At 47.2% G+C, this 22,168-nt stretch overlaps 1 protein-coding gene across 2 annotated transcripts; it reads left to right on the forward strand.

Moving 5' to 3' along the window:
* The first annotated feature begins 8,352 nt into the window (after positions 1–8,352).
* EMX2 (empty spiracles homeobox 2) lies at positions 8,353–18,865 on the forward strand. 2 transcript variants are annotated; one of them, XM_063306145.1, is made up of 3 exons: positions 8,353–9,031; positions 11,753–11,937; positions 17,151–18,865. In XM_063306145.1, exons 1-3 carry the CDS (start codon positions 8,635–8,637, stop codon positions 17,316–17,318), a joined length of 750 nt encoding a protein of 249 aa, XP_063162215.1. In that variant the 5' UTR covers positions 8,353–8,634; the 3' UTR covers positions 17,319–18,865. The 2 variants fall into 2 exon arrangements, with proteins under 2 accessions (XP_063162215.1, XP_063162216.1); XM_063306146.1 differs by lacking the exon at positions 11,753–11,937 and having other exon boundaries at positions 17,151–17,254.
* Positions 18,866–22,168: the final 3,303 nt, after the last annotated feature.

Here is a 22,168-nt window from a genome sequence, read left to right on the forward strand (position 1 = left end):
AGAGAGTATATCCCAGAACACAACAGGTCACTGGAAAAGTCACCATTCATAGCTCCAGGCAAGAAACCAGTATTATTTGTAGGATGGGAACAAGCTAACCCAAATATAAACCTTTTGGCCTGGAAAAAAAAAATACTTTAAAGAGAACTTGTTTGCTTGTGCCATTTCAGATCCAAGCAGAGCTTTAAATTCCAAGTCAAAATTCAGAAGATAGATTATTGTAGTAACTGAAAACATTTACAAATCATAAAATTGGTAACTGATCAGTACAAGAACCCCACTTCTTTTTTCTAAAAACAGAATTCAAAACAATACCTTTTAAATGCAGTAAAATTAGGAAACTGAGGTGCTATCTAATCTGAAATACAAGAAGATGGGGAAGGAGAGACACAAACACAAAGAGAGAAGTTTTAGATGCTTTAAGTATTCATAACTGAATTCAAAATATTGAATACGATTTCACTCCAGCCAGGATTTTGGAAATTCTCACAGTGACATTGTGAAATGTTTTGCGTCTGACAGATTACTTGTGTGCCCAACCCAGTTTCCTAATGAACTTATTTAGAAGTATCTTTTACTGAAAATGAGTCACAATCACACATTATGATGAAGTATTAAACACCTGCAGATTCGATTTGTAAGAAAGTGTATGAGTTTAACAAGAAATGGAAAAGTGTTGCACTGATTCAGAATTTTTGATGCCAAGTTTATATCACAGTTCAGAAGTAAGAACAGCTCAGAAGTGGAGAACATAGTATATTTAGAAGTGTCTTCATTTTCAGAGTGGAAAGTACAGGAAATCGTCAATATACATAGTGAAAAATAATTTTATTTGTAGCGGTTTTCAATTGATGTCAAGGTAATGCATGCTATATGCCAGCAAATTTGGAAAACACAAGAATGGCCATCAGATTGGAAAAAATCAACTTATATCCCCATACCAAAAAAGGGAAACACTAAAGAATGTTCAAACTATCGAACAGTGGCACTCATTTCACATGCCAGTAAGGTAATGCTCAAGATCCTGCAAGGTAGACTTCAGCAGTTCATGGAGCGAGAATTGCCAGATGTACAGGCTGGGTTTAGAAAAGGCAGAGGAACTAGAGACCAAATTGCCAATATCCGCTGGATAATGGAAAAAGCCAGGGAGTTTCAGAAAAACATCTATTTCTGTTTTATTGACTATTCTAAAGCCTTTGACTGTGTGGACCATAACAAATTGTGGCAAGTTCTTAGTGGTATGGGGATACCAAGTCATCTTGTATGCCTCCTGAAGAATCTGTATAACGACCAAGTAGCAACAGTAAGAACAGACCACGGAACAACGGACTGGTTTAAGATTGGGAAAGGAGTACGGCAGGGCTGTATACTCTCACCCTACCTATTCAACTTGTATGCAGAACACATCATGCGACAAGCTGGTCTTGAGGAATCCAAGGCTGGAGTTAAAATCTCTGGAAGAAACATTAACAATCTCAGATATGCAGATGATACCACTTTGATGGCTGAAAGTGAAGAGGAACTGAGGAGCCTTATGATGAAGGTGAAAGAAGAAAGTGCAAAAGCTGGCTTGCAGCTAAACCTCAAAAAAACCAAGATTATGGCAACCAGCTTGATTGATAACTGGCAAATAGAGGGAGAAAATGTAGAAGCAGTGAAAGACTTTGTATTCCTAGGTGCAAAGATTACTGCAGATGCTGACTGCAGTCAGGAAATCAGAAGACGCTTAATCCTTGGGAGAAGAGCAATGACAAATCTCGATAAAATAGTTAAGAGCAGAGACATCACACTGACAACAAAGGCCCGCATAGTTAAAGCAATGGTGTTCCCTGTAGTAACATATGGCTGCGAGAGCTGGACCATAAGGAAGGCTGAGCGAAGGAAGATCGATGCTTTTGAACTGTGGTGTTGGAGGAAAATTCTGAGAGTGCCTTGGACTGCAAGAAGATCAAACCAGTCCATCCTCCAGGAAATAAAGCCAGACTGCTCACTTGAGGGAATGATATTAAAGGCAAAACTGAAATACTTTGGCCACATAATGAGAAGACAGGACACCCTGGAGAAGATGCTGATGCTAGGGAGAGTGGAAGGCAAAAGGAAGAGGGGCCGACCAAGGGCAAGATGGATGGATGATATTCTAGAGGTGACGGACTCGTCCCTGGGGGAGCTGGGGATGTTGACGACCGACAGGAAGCTCTGGCGTGGGCTGGTCCATGAAGTCACGAAGAGTCGGAAGCGACTAAACGAATAAACAACAACCACTAGGCGGAGCTGCATGCCTAGGATTTTATTTAAAAAATGAAAGAAGAATGGGTCAGAAAGGACTTTTTAAAAAGTGTCTTTATTGAGCAATTGATTCTTAAAGTATTGAATAACTAATCCACATTCTGGACACAGTGCAAGCCCAAGTTCATTTGCAAAAAATATCTGGAAACTATTTTTAAAGTCATTCACAATATAACAACACGAGTTGGGTTGGCATTGTTTGTTGTTTTACAAAATAATGCTACTTTTTCCAGTCTGTTAAAATTTGTGTTATAGATACTGTGCATTTAAAAAGATAGAAATATATTGTTTCATAAAGTATGTGTGTGAGAGAGAGAGGAATGATAGCAGCAACTTCTATTCCTAAAAATTTTTGAACCACATGTTGGTACATTCAGAAAACAGATTTAAACACATCTAATAAATGGAGCAGATGATGTCTTACTACAGTTGATGGAGCTGTAATCCTAGGAAGGGTTTAGAAATTGCTAATTAAATTCTTAAAGAGTTTGCAGTTTAGCCAGGTGGACTTTTCTCCTTATGGGCCCTCTGCTTGGCCTAATATGTTATCTTATGGGGTGAAAGAGAGAATGGAAAAACATTAAGGCCAATAATATGATTCTAGTTAAATGAGTTAGATTCTTAAAGACTTCCAAATGCAGATGTTGGGGGGATATATATTTTGATGCAGTTTTACAGATGTTGCTTTTTAAACAGGGGGAAGGGGGAGTAATTATCTGGATAGCATAATCAGATGAGGACCATCTTATTTCACTGTAAATAAACTCTGTGAAAATCAGTAGGCCTTACTTCCAAATAAATGGGCTTGGAATAATTCACAGTCAGCTTCCTGTACAAGGAATATTGGTCTAACTCCCCTTTTCAGCTCATGGGACTGACTTTTGAAATCCAAACCCTCTTCCCCAATGACAGAATCCATAAACATCCGGAAATGACCTCCCTCCCCCCATTTCTGCTTTTGTTTGCCATTCTTGTTTGTTTGTTTTTCATTTACAGCCAGGCTTCAGAGGGTCATTATTATTACTCAGGTCCTGTTGCTGAGACCATCCCCGACCCTTTATGGTGCATGGAGTTCCTGGTACTTAATTCCCCCGTCATCAGGCTGAAGCGTTTTCTGGAGGGAATCCGCCCTGACCTGCAGACGCCAGCAGAGCCAGACTGGAGTTCCAGAACCTAGATATGAAGCAAGCAAGCCTCTGGAGTCTCCCTTCCTCCCCCACCCGCTTACAGTGCTACACACAACCAGGCAGTTCCTGAGTTGTCTACCCTACAAACGAATCTCCCCCCTGCTTCCAAGCATCCAGCAGCACGTTGCTGACCTGCTCCAGACCTTACATTGGCCCAGAGAGGGAAACAATGCAATGGGGATCTAGGGACCTGTTCAAACCTGCATCCTGGTAGCACGTTCCTCTTAACAGTGGAAGGTGAGGGACTTGGAGTAAGGGAACGAGAACGATGCACCCAGTCGGGTTGACTCCTGGGGTCAACTCCTGGTCATTCATGGCCAGGCTGTCATCTTGGCAACCCTCTGGAAGTTTCTTTCTGGATACACTGGCCAGAGATTTCATTCAGGGCCTGACCCCATTCACTTTATCTTGAACTTCCCTTGCTCAGATGCTCTAATTCTTCAACGCCTGGCTCTCTGGGTCCAGGGCTCCTGCGTGCCCCTGAAGTACCCCTGTGGAAGAGCGATTCCTTTGACTAACTGGGGACCGGCTAGCCCACCCAGCAAAAGCCGCCAAGGAGCCGGCTTGCAGGATTGCTTGACGCATCCGAAGCAGGCTGGGTAGCAAGGCCCCTCTTCCTTCCAGTCGAGAGCGAAGCAGCTCCGGGGATCAGGCCATGAGAAGAGCGCAGGCCGACCGGGCCCTGCTTCTTCCCTGCTACTGCTAGAACCGGACAAAGCTTGCTCTCACCTCCACCTGAGCGAACGCCGCAACCTGACTGTCCGGAGAAACAGGCGCTTTGGGGACCACCGACCTCTAGCCATTCCCAAGGGGTCGAGCCCTCTTGTGTCTTAGCAGACCCGGCTCTGATCTGTTCGCACAGGAATGGTGGAAAAGCAAGCCGGGCCTCCAGAGCCAGGCTGGCTTAGGGCACTAAAATGCTTTGGAAGGGGTCTCGGAGCAGCCTCAACCGAGCTGACAATGAATCTGAATCTGCATTCAGATGGAGCTGAATCTGCACTGAAGTCACTTAATTATCTCTCTGCCCGCCTGCCGCCCCCAACCGCCGCACCTTTGGACCTTCCTGTGAGCCCGATCCAGATCTGCTGAGCCAACGGGCGCCCGAGAAAAGCAGGAAGAGGAAACTTTCGGCGCGCCGCGTGTAGAGGCGCTTGCTTGTTTCCCGGGAATTTTGGGGTGGTGGTGGTGCGGGGTTGATTGGTCTGCCTTGAACTGGACTTTAAATAATTGGTAGGCAATTGGGAAAGGAGGAATCAGATCAGGGAGATCACGGGGCGGGGGCAAGGGGTAGGAACTCAACACACCGGATGAAAAGCTCCAAAAAAAATAGGAACACCTCCCTCCTCAAATCGGGGCCGCTGTGGGGTTTCGGAAAATAATTCCGAAAAGACAAGGGTTTGGCTTCATGGAGCCCCCCACAGCCGGTCCCTTTTCCTTCCTGTTCTGTTTAAAAACCTCTCCCGTCCCAACAAAGCACCAGTCTCTTTTGGAAAGGCCCGTTCAGCAAACCAGCGGCTCCTGGGCGGTGTTGGACAAGCGGCGTGCTTATTCTGGCCGAGGCAGAAAAGCCGCGCACACATTTTCCTTGCAACTCAGGAGCAAAACTTGCTGACTGGGGCCCTTCCGCGGCGCGATCCCGCAAGACAGGCAGCTTTCCGTCCTGTCCGTCCAAAGACGGCGGCGGGACAGGGGATGGGGCTGAGCGGGGCTGCAGCAATCCCTCGGCTTGAAGGAGAGCCGGACGACCTCGCCAGGTGAGATCTGGCTGGAGGCGATGCGGAGACCATTCAGAGGGACTCCCCTTCAAAGCTAGACGGAGAAAGGAGCTGAAGAGCCCAGCCGGTCTTTCCCTTCAGAGTCGTTATTCAGTCTTAAGGGTCGGAAATACTCTCCAGAGGACAAGAAACTCACTAAAGGCCTGGGAACTGGGACTCCCTGCAACACACCCAACCGGCTCAAATCTCCAGATAGGCTGGTGAGATTTAAACAGTGAGATTTCTTTCTTGGCAGAAGTTAAAATGGGGGATAGTGGCAAGTTGATGTGCCCCTACTTCTTCCACTTCCCAGACTAAATGATCACTCACCACCACCACCGTTTGGGAACTTTTAAGACACAAACTTGGTTTGGCTTGGAAGTGGCCCTTGAAGGCTCCTCTTCCAAGTCTCTATTTCTCTCCCTGTTCCAGTCACACTGCTGTACCTATTTTTCTATAGCATATCTCGAGTAAAGAGTGCTTAGACCTATTGGCCCGCCAATCCGTCGGAGCTAGTGAAGTCCGCTGATTCCAGGAGAATTCTCCTTCTATGTATACCCGGGATAAAGCAAATTATCCTTACCGTATTCGGTGTTCACACTTAGGCAGAGATAAAAGTGCCCCCGGGAGGAGTGAGTTGATTCCCCGTTCCACGTTTAGGAGTGGAAGAGGAACGGCGATCCCTTAAATTCTTTGTTAATGAATCCAAAACACTTGGATAAAGAGAATTCTTCAACTCCAGATTAACGGCATGATTACTATATTCTCCTAGAGATACAAAATGCCCTTTCCAAGGCCACTCTTCCCACGTTGCTATTCTTTTCTAAGGCTGTAGCCAAAATATTTAGTCGTGTGAAACGAAAGTTGGGGGGGCGGGAGGGGGGCGGAATGGACTGTTTTACAGTGCAGGTTAATCTCTTTGAGGGAAATGAAAAGACGCTTGGAATCGGCCAGTTAGAAAAGTGAAAGCAAGTTCATCTGCAAAGGTATAGGAACTGTCCCTTTTCTTTCTAAGGCTTAACTGAATTAAATATTCATCTGATATAAAACACACACCAACACATCAGGATATGAGGAAGAATAAGAGGAGGGAACGCAAGCGAGGCGGGCAGACTAGAGAACACCAGCACCAGTTCGCTTCGGTCTTCATGGAGGCACACAGCCGAAAGCGTTTCTAATCTGCGCTCCCCTTTCACCTACATACAACCAATCGAGGAATATTTGGCTTTTATATAATTATTATATATGATATTAATAAATGTGTTAATTTCAGCAACATTCATTTATAAGAATATATATTTATACCCAATATATTTGTATTTTATGTTATTTTGTATGTCGAATAGAAGGAAATATAAAAGTGGTGCGCGTGGACTATGGATAAAAATACATTTCGTATGAGAAACACACAAAATACCCAGCTGAGGGGAATTCCCAAGCGTTTAGACAGGGCGTTCTAACTACCGTTCCCACGAGAGATTCCTGGTCATCCTAAGTTCTGGAGCAACATTTTTCCTTGTTTTATTTTATTGGGGGTTGGGAGTGGGGATTTTCGCAGCTGTTATGAAAAAGGCAGATAGGTTTCCAATTATATGAATGTGCTGATCAACTTAAACAACCCTGTCAAACATCCTGAATTATTTACCTTTCTGTAAAAGAGTGGGAAGAAGGCAGGAAAAATAAAACAGGAGAAAATTAGGGCGTTCTGAAACAGGATTTGTCATTCTTTCTTGTACCGCAGAAATATGCTTCTCCACGCACAATTCCTCGCCTTTCAGAAAATAAATCACATCGCCCAATAGATTTAAAATGCGCAGATTTTTTTTTAATCATTAATGGTAAACGTGAAAAATACCTGCTGGTACCTCACTTTAGGGGAGTGTAATTGGTAAAAATAGGAGGTTGATGAATAGATAATAGATCCTTAACTACCAATAAACACTAAGCAGTGGCCCGCAGTGTAAGGATGTGATCATAATTATTCGACCGCGGCAGCCAATCGGAGCAGGAGGACTCGGCCCTAAAAATCGTCCCCGAACGCCACGGCAATCTCGAAAACCCGGACGAAGCCGGATTCCCGGATGACGCGCCCGTCTCTTCACCACCAGCTCAGCTTTGTGTCCTCCTGCCCTAATCTCTGTTCTAGGAGTCTCTTCCAAGATGCAGCCTGCCAGAAGAGCCCGGGAAGGCGCGGACCTGCCTCTTCCCGACGCGCGCGCCCTCCCCGCCAAGTTCTTTCGGGAGGAGAAAACGTCAGACTTGTGAGGGCTCCCGAAACGAGTTCCGGAAAAGTCCCGGAGGGGAGCCTTAGAAGGGGAAAGTGCCCTCCCCGCGCTGCAGGTCTGACGGGGGAGGCCTCCGAGGTTTAAAGGGAGTGTGAGAAGTCGCTAGAACGAGGGAACTGCTGCGGCCCCCCACGACTCAGCCCGGGAGGCCAGGATCCTACATCTTTTCCCGAAAACTCAGCTCCTCCTTCCCACTGAAGCGCGGCGTTAGGGGAGTTCGGCATGCCCGTTTGGGGTTTTTGTTTTAAGCCAGCGGAGTGACTCCCTTCTTCCCCCCTCCCTCCCCCAGCTCCTCCCCATCCCTCCTCAAAGCTGTGAAACCACCCCTGTTCCTACCTGACTCCAGGCGAGCTTTGATTCCGCCCGCGGGACCACCGCCTGCTGCTGCTGCGTCTGTCTCTTCCAGCCTCCTCTGGTGATTTTGCGCCTCTCCCTCCCTCGCCCCTTCAGTCTCGCCTGGCAGGCGGAGGAGTCCATTCCAGTCGGGCCTGGATCCATCCCTCCAGGATCGCGTCGGCCAGAAGTTTGCCTCTCCCCTCTGACGCACTTTAAAGAGTCTTCCCCCTTCAACCTCAAGGCGAGTAATAGCGACCAATCATCAAGCCATTTACCAGGCTTCAGAGGAAGCTGTTTATGTGATCCGCGGCACTAATTAGGCCCATGAACTAACAAATCGTTTGCGCCACTTTGGGCAAAGGGACCCGATCGCTCTCCTTCATGGATTGCCGCTGGACTTAAAAGGGGCCGCCTCGGGCGCTGCGCGAAGGAAGGAAGGAGCGAGCGGGAGGGTGGACGGGCGGGGGGTGGGCGAAGAAAGGGGGGAGAAGAAGAAGAAAAAAACCCAGAAGGCAGAACTTCGCCCAGCAACTTTTTCCCCCTTGGTGGATGAAGGGAGCGAGCGAGCGGAGAGGAGCGGCTGCAGAGAGCGTCTCCCTTTCGGGCGCTCGCCTCTTAATGCGGCCAGCCAGCTTCCCTCCTGTTGCCGTCGCTGGCGGCCGTCCGGCGGCCAGACTCTGGATCTAGGCGGGCCGAACCCTCCGATCTCCCGGCCAGGATCCCGAGCAGGAGAGGCGGCGGCGGCGGCAAGCGGGAGGCCAGCCGGATCGTCTGCTCGTCGCCAGGATGTTCCAGCCCACCCCGAAACGCTGCTTCACCATCGAGTCTCTGGTGGCCAAAGACAGCCCTGCCTTGCCCGCCTCCCGCGCCGAGGAGCCCATCCGACCGGCGGCGCTCAGCTATGCCAACTCCAGCCCCATGAATCCATTCCTCAACGGCTTCCACTCGGGCGGCCGGGGAGTCTACTCCAACCCGGACTTGGTCTTCGCCGAGGCTGTCTCCCACCCGCCGAATCCCGCCGCCGTCCCGGTCCACCCCGTGCCCCCGCCCCACGCCTTGGCCGCCCACCCGCTGCCTTCCTCGCCCTCGCCTCACCCGCTCTTCGCCTCGCAGCAAAGGGACCCATCCACCTTCTACCCCTGGCTCATACACCGATATCGGTATCTGGGCCACCGGTTCCAAGGTAAGCTCCAAGGAAAGGGCGGCACTCGCGTCGCCAGCTCCCACCGCGTTAAAGTTCAGGTGTGAGCGAGGAGGAGGTCGCGGCTCTTTGTCCCTGCCACGGGACAAAGCTACGTGCGTCAACGGGCAATAACGTGTGGACTAGTCCAGAAGCGGCCTCAGGGAGCTGCCGCTTGCTCTCTTGCTCCCTCTCTTTTGGTGGATCAGCGGGGCTCTTGCCCGCCTCGATAAGCGGTCCGGTGAGGGTGGAAACGCGGATGGAGCGGGCAGGGTTCTTCGGGATCCTTGATTCACGTAGTCGATTCGGCTCAAAGGAGCCCCTTTCCCCCTCGGAGAAGACAGGGAATCTTTGTGGAAATTCCTGGCTTTCGGCTTAGGGTTTTCTTTTTCTATTTTGCTGCTCGTCTGCAGCTTACCGCCAAATAAACTGGCCTAACCATTTAGCTTAAGGCGGAGGGGGGGGGCACTTCTCCAGTAAATTAAGTTATCGCTGGAAAATCCAGTGAAAAGACACTAGAGTTTATTAAAACGGGAGGAGAACAAAGGGGCGGGGCAGAAGCGAATTCTTGTTAATGTTAGAGCGACTTTTAAAATCTCACAACTGAATTTATTTTTAAATAGACAAACCAAAGGTGACACGCATTTGGAGTTACTGCTGCCTCATGAACTCAAATACCCAAACTACTACTTCGAGAAACTCCCCGAATGGCTTAAAGGGAGGACTTTGTATTGTGTATCTATATCTAACTAACTGAAGTACAAACACACACACACACATTCCTTAGCCCGATTTCTTGTGAGTCCATCGGGTTGCAGTAACCGACTTCCGAAGTGCAGCTTCTAAGGGAAGTTCCTGGGAATCAATTCCTTTAAAGTCCAGGGTCTCCACGGGTCTTAACTTCTCAGGAAAACAACAACAACTTAGGTCGCCCTGCAGTCGCTTCCCTGTGTTTTGGTTTGGCTTCTTTCCCCCTCCGCTGTCATTTTCCAGTGAACCGGGGGATCTCCAGAACAACACAAAGTATAGCTGTGAAGCCTTGGGAGAGACTCCTGACCAACAGCTTTTCCCTTCCCTTGCCTTCGGTTCACATAAAATTATCACTAAACAGAAGAGAGGGCGAAAGGACCGGTGGCAGGTGAGACGGCCAGAGAGAGAAAAAGAGAGAGAAGGGAGGGTTAGGACGAGGGGGAGAGAGAGAGAGAGAAATTGGGAGGCCAAGTGATTAAGACTTTTGAAGGCTGATATGGGGGGCGGGGGAGGGGGGAGAGAACAGCAATCAGTCTGAGAGATCTCCACCCGCTGCCTATGCCCGTAAGGCACCCATCCTGCTATGTGTGTGCTCCTGCTGTGTGCGTGTAGTTGCTGTCCTCATGCGTGTCAATGCCTTGGAAAGGTATTCATACGCATTTCAGTTATTTTATGAAGCTTTCCTTCTCTCCCCCCCCAAATAAATAAATAAAGGCTGTCCCACAAATCCATTATGGGATACATATTCGGGGTGTGGAAGAAAAAAAGGTGAAATCCTCACAGGCGGGGTTGGAGCGGTTCCCCAGAAGGAAGATAAGGCAGCGAGTGGGTGACGATTATGCGACTAAGCTCTGGGTGGAAAATTAAGGGTTTCGCTCACTCCGTAATCCTCGCTCCGTTGTGTTCTTCTTCTTGAAGAGCGCCAGCGGAAAGGAAGGGCTTGGCTGCGGCATCGGCCTTTCCCTCTCCGGAAAGGAGCGAAATAGCAGGACAAGGAAACCAATAGAACAAAATTGACAGGCGATTGGGGTAACATTTTCAAACCTTTACTGAAAATGTTTTGCAGTGGATGAATGCAGCCTGAGTGCGTGTGTGTGTGTGTGCGCGCGCCCACCAAAGAGGAAAACACCCACGCCTTTTTTTTTTTTAGTTTAGGAGAAAGGCCCAATGAATTCAGTGCGACTTATTTCTAAGGCAAACTCGCACTGTGCCGTTTGTTCGCATTTTGGATAAGAGGAGGAAGTGGAGGAGGAGGACTCTGCATTTTGTAAAACCAACTTTGGCAAGAGCAGTTCCTCCGGCCCATTTTTCAAAACGGACAGTGGCGAGGACAGTAACTCTACCTCCTTAACTTACTAGGGAACTGACAAAGAGGGTTTTCAGAATAATACAAAAGCGGCAGGCAAGGAGGAGAGGAAGAGGAAGAGGAAGGAACAGCGCTTGGGTTCGCGACGAGGAGAGAATAAAGCGGGAGTTTGAAGTGGATGCGGGTGGGGGATCTATTTACAAAACTGGGTCACCCTAAAGATTCTTTTTTCACCTTTCCCGGAGTACCTCCTGGCTTGTGGAGGAGACTGACCGATGTGGGAAATAATTCGTCGGTTTGTTACTGTTGACTCCCCTTAATTCGAAGTTTGGTGCTTTCGAAGCACACCTAAACCGCATCTTTCCTCCCGCAAAAGAATACCAAACTAGCCAATTAATATACCCTCAGCTTCATCCCCCTCCCCAATTTCCTTTCTGGAGATAAGTACGAGAAAAGGGAAGGCAGTTAATTCCAGTCCTCCTTCGAGGGAGAACCGAAGCTCTAGCGAAGCAACAAATCGTGTGTCAGAAAAGGGCCAAATAAAGAAGGGATGGCGTTTTATTTGCCCCCCCCCCCCCGCAGAAAGAGAAATGCAAAAAAAAGTATTTAGCCGGGCTTGGTTGGCTCCTGCTTCTTTGTTCCTTTACTTTTTTCTTCTGCCTATCCAGGTAATGAAACCAGCCCGGAGAGTTTCCTCTTGCACAACGCACTGGCCCGGAAACCGAAACGGATCCGCACCGCTTTTTCCCCATCCCAGTTACTGAGGCTGGAGCACGCTTTTGAAAAAAATCACTACGTCGTCGGGGCAGAGAGAAAGCAACTGGCCCACAGCCTCAGCCTCACGGAAACTCAGGTAGGAAGGAGGAGGGAAAAAACACCACTTGCTTCCTGTGTAAAGCGCGTGAAATATAAGGGCGGTGTTGGTGGGGAAAGCCGGAGCCGTCTCCTTCTGTTAACCTTCTTTAAAGAAAGAAAGTAATGTCCCTCTCGTGCTTATTTTCTCAAATATGTCTGTCTATTCAGTGCCTAAAGCCAGTGGTTGCTGTAGATCTCGCTACGTGCTCCTTGGAGTCTAAATAAAATAAGATCTTTCGCCTGAGTGACAGCGAAAGGCATTTATCATCTCCCCACTGCAATCCTATATGCCTTGCTTGGAAGCCCGGTCCATTCAATTCAGTGGGACTGACTTCTAAGTAGACCTGCCTAGGATTACACCGCTGATCAAGGCAGATCGGCTTAACAGGTTTTGGCTCACGCAGTGAGGATTATCTGGGGCCAAATTTCAAGGCAGAGGAATAAAACATGAGTTCGATGTTAGGGCTTCTTCATCTTTGAGGAGTTTTTAAGTATTACAGGGCTTAAAACTGTTCCTTGGACCTCTAGATTTATCTCGTGCCAGTTTTGAAACTTGGAGTACAAAGGGTGTGTTCTTTTGGTTAGTTATTGTGTTCTTATTTAGGGTGTGGACTTGTTTTGGGATTGTTTTTGTTTTAAATAAAATCTATATTTAAAAATGTATTTCACACTCTAGAACACGTGTCCGTAAGGGGGAAAAACACTGTTTTTTCCCCTTCCCGGTTTGTTTTTGAAATTGAAAGTAAGCATTTCCTGTTTGTTTTTCTTTACATGTGTCTTGATAAATAACTGGATTTCGGCCCTGGGCCGGTAGTGAGCTTAGAAGCCCCGAATCTGATTGCGACGGAACTATTTCCGAGCAAAGATATAGGGGAACAAGCTGTTGGATGTACTGGCCTGGCGTTTAAATCCCACGGATTTCCACGCGGCTTTTAAAGATGTCCTCCGCGCTGCAGTGAAGCCCGAACCTTCTTAAAACCGCCTCCATGGTTTTGTGGGTCGAGAGTTTGGCGTTTTTCCTGGTGACTAGAATTCCGGACTCTTTGGAAATTCCGCCGTTGAGAAGAGCGGATGTTCTCCAGCCTAACGGAATGACCAATGACATTTTGGGGGTGCGGGTGGGGATAGACTCAAAAAGCTGGTGCGCCGGGCAATGCAATGGGGAGAATGGCGTTGTTTGACAATTGCCTAGATGAGGCCGTAGGAGATTCTTGGAAAAGTGTGCTTAGGATAATGATCTATTGTATTAACCTTGGGGGAGAGGGGGCGAGGAGGAGGAGGAAGAGGGGAAAGCAGATCAAATTCATCGTTCAGGCTGCCTGTTAGCAAGCCCAGCTGCCTTCTGGGGGCCTGCACCTTTGAAACCAGAGGGTTGGTTTAAGGTGGGGGTTTTGAGAAGATTCCTTCGCCTGAGCTCTCAATTGTCGCTCAGCTTGGTTACTGTGGCATCCCTTAAATTCGGGAGCCTTTCTCTCCCCTCCAAGCCACTTCGAAAGAAACACGCTTCCTCCGCGACGTTGTTCTTGTGTTTAAAGGAAAGGAGAGAAGCGGGAGGGGAAGAAGAAGGGAAAAAATAGACCCAGCTTAGTTCAAAGTTCCCAGTAAACAGTAACGTTCTTGGGTCGGATTAAGTTGTAACACTTTTTCCTCCTCCCCCCCCCCTTCCTGCCTTTCTTGGGGCGGAGCGGAGCGGAGGAGAGCATGGAAGAGGTTGGATCTTTTGTTTTAAACGTGCCTCCCTTAACAAAACCCCAGTCAATGGATCGACACTTTGATGAGGTTCGCCGAACAAGGGGCTGCTGACAAGCTGATTTCCACGGGCAAAGCGGCCTTTAAGGTGGTCTTTGTCCCGCTTGATTCCGAAGCTGGTCGGGGTCTATTGTGGCGGTGTCAGGCCCCCAGCCCCCGACAAAATGAGCTCCCCTTTGGAGATCGGCGTGGAGAAATGAACCGTCGTCCCCTTCAATTAGCACGCTGAAAAGCAAATTAAACTCACCCCTTGTTCCCCGCTCACTATTTAAAGAAGGGGCTTCGGTAGAGAATATGAAAATGCAGCCGAGATGTGGGGAAAGGCGTCTGGCAGCGAAGAGCTTCAGAAAGGGCAGCGAAGCGGGTTAAAGTGGCTGATTAAAATGGTCCCGTTTTCGGATTTTTCCCTCCCCCCCCCCGCCTCCCGTGCAAAGTCTTTATCAGGCATTTCCAGGCTGAATCAGAACAGAAAGTGCTCCCTTTCCTTTTCCTTCTTTTAAAACCGCGTTTACCTTTGGCCGCGACAGGGAGTCACTTCCACTCGCTCTGGAGGTAATTTCGGGATCGATATAATCTGTTATTAAATGACTGGCAGCATCAGCAGGTTGTGTTTGATTTGGATTTCGGAGAGACAACGCAAATTCATGGCGACTTCTTTCCCCCTTCTTTCCTAAGGTGACTAACCTGAAGGACTTCCCCGTTTTTAACGTCGAATCGCAGTCACCCAGGCTTCTAGGGGAAATGCGTTCCCTTCTCTCCTTTGATAAGACAGAGGCGCTTGATACAAAAGGAGGCTCTATTTGAAGTTGGCAGAAATCGAACCTCCTCCTTAATTAACTGAGCTCGTTCGCCACTCTCCCCCCCCCCCTTTTGATTATTTTTAATTACGGTAGAATAATCCCCTCCTCCATCTTTAAAGGGATTTTTCCCCTCCTAAATTAACCTGGAACCTAGCTGAGTTTGGGCTAAATGTTGGTAGGCCTGTCTGTTAATCGGTTTCTAAGGTCCGACAGTAAGAACTGCTTTTCAGTGGAGAGATCAAACGGTTTTCACGAAGGATGGCAGAAAGTGGGTGGAGGGGGAATTAAAAAGAAGTCTGGCTTAGTTATTTTGTGTTTAAGTATCTTCAATAAGGCCATGGTGATTAATAGTAAAAACTTGAACCCCGGAATTCCTAAGCACTGTCTCCATTCCTAAAAACTTTCTTATGCAAAATGTACTCTAATATAACAAAATGTGCACTACAGAGAGGAGACATGGAGACTCAGGAAATGGGGACAGGTGTGATCACACACACACATAAACAGATCTAAAGGGAGACTGAATAGCTGAATATTCCCTTCTCTGCAAGAACAGAACACCTTCATTCTATTCCAGATTTATGTATATTACACCCACAATATGTAGACATCACTGCCACTGTGCAGTAAATGACACACAGGCAGCCCCTCTTCCTCCCAGTCAGGTTTTTTAAGATACATACATCATGTGTATATATCATACATGGTAGACATATGATATGTATGTATCATGGATTGATTCAAATGGGCAAACATATGGAGCAATGCATACAGGTGGATGTACATATATCCAGATGTCTAGATAACAGCCACAGATCCCAGTTCTGCTGTACTCTTGGGGAAGGCAACCCATGGAATTAGTGAAGCAAAACAGGTTAGGATGGCAAGGCACTGCTACCACGTGAAGCAAATTTCAGTAAACATTTTTAAAATCACCGGGGTTGTGTCCAGGTAAATGGACTTAAGACTTCTGTCAGTAGTCCACTGAGATCCCAAAGGGTATTTTTCCTCCCAGACCAGCAAGATCGTGACAGAGCTATTCTGGAGAAAACAGGAAGTCCCTGTACAGCACAAAGACTCTGTTCACACAAGGCTAAGGCAAACCGAATCACATTAGATTTTAATTTGTTGTGTGAACCAGCATTTTAGGTTAAGCCATAAGATGATTTGGCTTAGCAGGTTATGTTAATAGAATTATCATGGCTTTGTTAACTAGAGTTTAACACAGTTCTGTGATAGAAGTGTGTCCTAATTCAGAATAAACATTTGTAGCTCGAATGCAGTCAGATGCCCCAGTTACTCGTTTGCATTCAAAATCCGATCCTGTGATCCAAGTGGACTTGTAAAGAGTGTTGAACGCTTGGCATCATGATCCGAAATGATTTTCCTGGGAGGGAAGCCCTATTGGTTTTCTGATGGAATCTAATGCTAAAAACGAGTGGTGAAAAGCTGCAGTCCTAAATTGACATCAATGGGGGCATATTTCCAAGGACTGTGCCTAAAGTGGGGGATTAATCTTAAAGCCCAATTACTATGGCTTAAATGAGTTCCAGGGAGGCAGGAGGTCAGTGTTCCTGTGAAGTCAATGAGATTGCCTTTGATCCTGGCATTGTCTTCCAAAGCCACGGGAAGTCCCGTTAATTTCTATGGCATTTATTTCCCAGTAAGCGTGCATAGGATCTTAAAGCACCAACTTGCATGAAATGCCATATTGTCAGGCTCCAAGACCCTGCGAGGCTCTGGGCAGAGCAAGTAGGGGAGAAACAACACAGGCATTCATGATGCCGGCACTTACTTTAGAGGAAGCCCCATTAGACGCAATGGAGAAATTTCCTACAAATAGGGATGGATGGTTGGGTGCGGTTTTTGCAAGGAGAAAGACTGGAGTTCTCAGGGTTTAAGCTTAAAAACCTTTACCAACCCACCAATTCCAGCCTGTCCTTTATAGCTGCTCACAAATAACCCATCTTTGAATTAACTTCTGAACAATTGTACCGAGGCTTGAAACCAGAATTCCGTGTAACAGTCGTAAGTTTAGGTTTGCAACTCTAGTGGATGTTTATTAGGCCGGGAATACCCTAATGTATGTATAGTGCGTGTGCGCGCGCCTGGGCCCGCCTGCGATCCTGGCTCTTGATAGCAAAGGTAGGCAGAAGGTGGCTCTTGGGATTTCTGGTAGTTCTCTGGGCGGTTGCTAAACGTGTAATTGTAGCGAGGACGAAGGAGCCAGCACGCGCTCACTCATACATTTATACTGCTGGAAAGGACAAGCGTGAGGTGACCACCAATGTCCTTTGGCGGGGAAGGACTGTGGACGAGAGTCGATTCTGGAATTGAAACCAAACGCAGCGTCTGTAGGATGTCGAGGGTAAAGAAGGGTGCGGCGATTAGGAACATTTTCGGAGTGAGTAGTTTCTTTTCGGACTTACTCGTGGCTTCCTGGTCTGCTTCGCACCTTAAGCCCCAGTGGCCTATCCTATTCGAATCTGGGAAGAAGCGCCGCGGTACAGAATTGCAGCATTACAAGGGCAGAAAAGGCTCGCTCGCTCCCTCCCTCCCTTTTTTGGCTAATTATGATGAATTGGTCTACCTAGCAAGGAGTACCTGCCCAAGCTTAATAGCCGCCTCTGTTTTCTCCCCCTCTCTCCTTGTGCTTCCCCAGGTAAAAGTTTGGTTTCAGAATCGGCGGACAAAATTCAAGCGGCAGAAGTTGGAAGAAGAAGGGTCGGACTCCCAACAGAAGAAAAAAGGAACCCATCATATTAACCGGTGGAGGATCGCCACCAAGCAAGCCAGCCCAGAGGAGATCGACGTCACGTCCGACGATTAAACCACCCCTTTTAAAAAGTAGAAAAAGAAGCAGCAAAAAGAAGCGAAACTGGATGCTGGCGCTTAACAGACTTTTCCAGGAACACCGCCCGTGTTCAAGGCTCGGGACAAGCCCAGGAAAGTGAGTGTCGTGGCCGGGCGAAGGACAGATTCCGGCTTGCTCGCACGGCCCTTCTGGCTTAGACAGAGGCAGCGGCCAGGGGCAAGAGTCAGTCCGAGCGTTGACCGCGCTGGTCCTGCACCGGTACAAAAAAGAGAGCGAGGGAGGGAGGGAGGGAGAGGACGAGCAAGAGAGAGAGAGATCGAGGGGTGGGGAAGGGAGAGACTGTCAGTCAAAGCCAAATCACCGAGACCAGATGATTGACCAATATTCAGTTTCTTGCCATTCAGAATGAAATAACTTCAAATTTCAAAGGGAAATGCACACACTCACGCAGCCGCATAGGACACCTTGCACTTCACGAGGGATTTAATCTTATTAACAATAATTCTAATTTTCTCCCAGTCTATGGGAGAGAAAATTCCACCTAGCCAAAATCGATACACCTGTTCCAGAAACTTGAACTGCATGCTTTTTTTTTCCTTTTTGGTTGGTTGGTTGGTTGGTTGGTTAAAAGACCTTGCGGGAAGGGGATGAAGGAGGGTGTAGGGCTTTAAAGAAAAGGTTGCTAAAGACGGGCAGATAGGAAGTGTCCTTTTTTTTCTCCTCCTGAAACAGGTTCAGTGTGCTTTTTAAGTTTATTTTATGACAAGCTGTGCAGTCTGTAAATCTTTTTATGATAACTTCTGGCGTCAACGTGGTTGTGAAAACTAAATGAAGTAGCAGTAACGAATTCTGTTTTTTAAAAATAAGTTTTGCTTTTCCCCAAATGGATACCCTCTGAAGAAAAGGATAAAGGTTGTAAAGGGTGAGGGGAAGGGAACCCTTATAATTTTGCTGCAAGACAGAAAGAAATTTAAAGAAAATAGTCCTCATTCTAAAACTTCAGGTGTTTTTTTTTTTCTTCCTTTCCATTAATGGGCTGTGCTAAAACAGGAGTATGGAGGGATATGAAGATATTTCAGCCTTTCCAATTCTGGGCCTCCCAAATGTGCAAGGCTGCAATTTCCATAACACCCAGCATCTGGGTGTGATGGGAATAGTAGTCCAACATAGCTGGAGGGCACCAGTGTAGACAAGGCATTTCAACCCTGACCCATTTTCCACAGGGACAGATTTCAAGCACTGAAATAAATAATGTCAATTGTTCCAAGATTATACAGCTACTAAAACAAACCTCTCCAGCCCTGTGCCTTTTAGAAGTGTTGGTTTTCACCTCCCAGAATTCCCAACCAACATGGCTTTTGGAATTCTGGGAACTGAACTGACACTTTTGAAGCACAGCAGGCTGGAAAAGGCTGGCTAAAATGACAAATGTTTCCTTATTGTCTTCTTTACCAGAATGTAAATATTTTTGTGTTGTGTGTTTAATTTGTTAGAATTCTAACACACTATATACTTCCAAGAAGTATCTCAATGTCAATATTTTGTCAATAAAGATTTATCAATATGGCTTAACAATTTTAAGCATTTTTTTAAAGTTTAACCTTCTCCTTTCTGTGCCTTCATCCCTTTTGGTACTAATAGCCTTTAGATTTCACGATCAGTGTTGGTATCAGTCATCCCGAGAGTGACACTGTAAAACCAGGGGACAAAAATATTCATGATATCAAATCACAATGGCAGTAAGATGATTTTTTTCAAGCAAAGGAAGGGCCTTTCATTTAGTACTTTTTGACTGGTACACATACCCTTTTCAGGTATCCATTCTGAAAAATGCAGTGTTCATTTGAAAGATTTGTCTATGTACATAATTGAAGTCCACAAAGAAGAAAGTCAGGGTTACCAAGTACACAGATTTGAACTTCTGGCACTGTCGTTCCTTGTGGGCCGCTAGATGCTGGGGGTAAAGCCTGTATCCATATAAAAGTGTCTCAGAGCTGCATTACCACAATTGGTCTCTAGGTCCCTGCTTAGGATTTTTGGGCTGTCAGCATTTTAGTACTGGTATATACTGGTGGAATAATTGGACTGTTGATTGGTCTGCTGAAATATGGGCATTGCTGAGCCTTAATTTGGATTTAAGTCCCATCTGAACCCATGAACCTATCCAATGATGAAAATGGTTTGAAAAGGCCCAGTGTAATTAAATCCTTCCCTCCTTTTCTTTCTGATCTTGTGAAGCTTCATTTTAACAGCTACTTGGAAGTAAAGCCCCTTTGGTGCCAACCTAATTTACTTCCAAGTAAGGCTGCAGTCCAAATTACAATTTACCTGGCAGGTTCCCTGAACTCAGTGGGCTGTCTTCAAAACATCCATGTGTAGGATTGTTCCAAAGGAGTGCCTTGAGGATTGGTGTGTCAGTAACACGTAGTGGTATAATAATTGTGCCTTACTTGTTATTGTGGGACAGAAGATTTGAGCTGCAGTCTCAAAAATGCAGCCATATTAGTTTCTTCTCAGTCGCACTATTTTCTTTTTATTTCAGTATTATTCTGTGTGTTTTCTGAAGGAGAATCTCTCTAAGGGGAAGGAAGGGATGCCAACTTTAATACAGAAGGGGCAAGAAGTTTCTCCTAATCCTGGAGGAAGCTAGTTGGCTTTCTGGGGTACCCCAGTTTTTTTTTACATTTAATTCATGGTTCATTTGCTCTTTAGTCTGATAGGCTGCATTAATCAGTTTTCTTGCCATTGACAGCACAAGCCTCGGTCTGCTGTGTTCCAGCTACAAAGACTTTTTTGTGGAAGTGCAAATCAGTTTAGGCAATTATCATACCAGGAATATGAAGGGGAAAGAAGAGCCATTGCCCAGTGGTCTCCTTTAATCTCTTAATCCGTGGATCCAGGGGGGCTAGTTGGACATAATTTAGGACAATCTGACTACCCTTTACACTGCGATAAGGCGAAGTTACAATGCGTTGCAAAAATACCAGCTTTGTTCAACAACCTGCCTTGAAAAATTCAAATTAGAGATTCCATGCAGGTGCTGACCACTACAGGGCTCTCTAGAAATTGGATTCAAAAGATCTGATCTGGGCCTATGGTAAATTTTCTTTCTTTCTTTTTCTTTCTTTCTCTTTTTCTTTCTTTCTTTCTTTCTCTTTTTCTTTCTTTCTTTCTTTGGAAAATAGAAGATTTAGGCAAGAGATTTGTTTTAGCATCTTTAAATTTTCTCTCAATCCTATTAAAGGTATAAAATGAAACCCACACATCTTCACCCTAGACTCTGCTTTTATTACTCAAAATTCTTTCCTATTTTGATATTTTTAAAGAGTGTGTGTGTGTGTGTATACACACACACCCTCCCATATAACACAAACTCTCTTTTCTGAAACCCCAAAGAAGGGGAAAAAAGAAAGAAGGAGACAGAAGGGGGGAATTAAGCGCCCTATGTAGCGTAACAGCAATAAAATCTTCAGAGAATGCTATTAGCTTTGGGGGGGAAAAACTCTAAAAGCTTTATTACAAACCAAGCTTTGAAAATAGGGGGGATTAGGCGTCTGAAAGAGTCCCACAATGGCTAGAAGAAAAGGTTTCATGCTAATGAGGTTAATGCCCTTTGTATCTGAGGACTCCACAACTTCATTACTCGCTATCTCAGGCTCCACCGAGCGGCTCAGAACACTCCAGCTTCCCCCTTCCCTGCCTAAAGAAGGATTTGATAGCAGCTCTGTTCAAACTAGATAATTATATCTTTTCAAGTCGGAATTAAGATAAAGAAAGTGAAGCAAAAGGCGGCTTGCCTTGATCCACTGCAAACAATTTGGGCGCACTTTCTCCCCTCCCTCTCTCCCTCCCTCCCTCTCTCTTTCTGTCTCTCGCTCTCTTCTTCTTTTCCTCCTCCTCCCTCGCCCCCTCGCCCCCCCCCAAAAGCAGGACGCTCGGAATTATTAAGTCCTCATTTGCTTTATTAATTCATCTCTTTTAAAGCGGCACGGATTACGCAGGCTGCTGCTGGTACTGTCGGCGCTGGAAGGCTGGAATTTTGCGCCCCCGCAGAAGTCTCTTCCTGGCCGGGCCAGGCCCCTCCTCGAGGCTGAAAGGCGCGGGGAAACAGAGGGCGCGGGGGGCGAGGTTGGGAGCAGCAGGTAGAGGACAAGGCCGGGGCGTTGGCGCGGCGCCTCCTAACCGACAGGCCGGGACGGAAACGCTTTCCTTCTGGGCTCCCGAGCTCCGGAAAGCAAAAGCGTTCGTCCTTCTCGCTGCTCGCGCTCCCGCACTCCGACGCCACCTTCCGCCCGCGAAGGGCCGGCCGACGGAACGAAACCGGGCTGCGGCGTGGTTGTTGCTAGCGTGCGCCAACGCCGCCTACGCCCGCTCCCCGCCCCTTCGCCGTTCTTCTCTTATCCCTCGCCCTAATGTTTGTTTATATTCTTTTTTTTCTTTTTAAAATCCCTCCCTGGAAGGAGGCGGCCCGCATGCAGCTGCTACATTACAGAAGTGGCTCATGCACCCCCGGAGAAGCCGTTTCCAGGTAGAAGAGGCGCTGCGGTGTGCATTGCGCCATACTCAGCTACATAGTTAACGCCGGTTTCCTGCAGTTTTTCTTTAGCAAACCGCGGACTTGCTCCCGATGTGTACGAGGCCTATCATTTAGAGGGCCCCCGTCTGGGAAAGGCTGCAATATAAAACCCTTAACGGAGAGAGAAAACCTGCACCTCCTCTAAGGGTGGCCGGACGGATTCGCATCTCAGCAACTCTTCCAGCATGGCCAACGGGTAGGCGGAGTGTAGATCTGCAGGGCCACCGGTTGCTGAGTCAAGCCCATCCGTTGTGAAGCCGTGCCCCGAGCCCGCTCCGTTCTTCCCTAG

The sequence above is a fragment of the Candoia aspera genome, chromosome 6 (assembly GCF_035149785.1).
Source record: "Candoia aspera isolate rCanAsp1 chromosome 6, rCanAsp1.hap2, whole genome shotgun sequence".
Lineage (NCBI taxonomy): Eukaryota > Metazoa > Chordata > Lepidosauria > Squamata > Boidae > Candoia > Candoia aspera.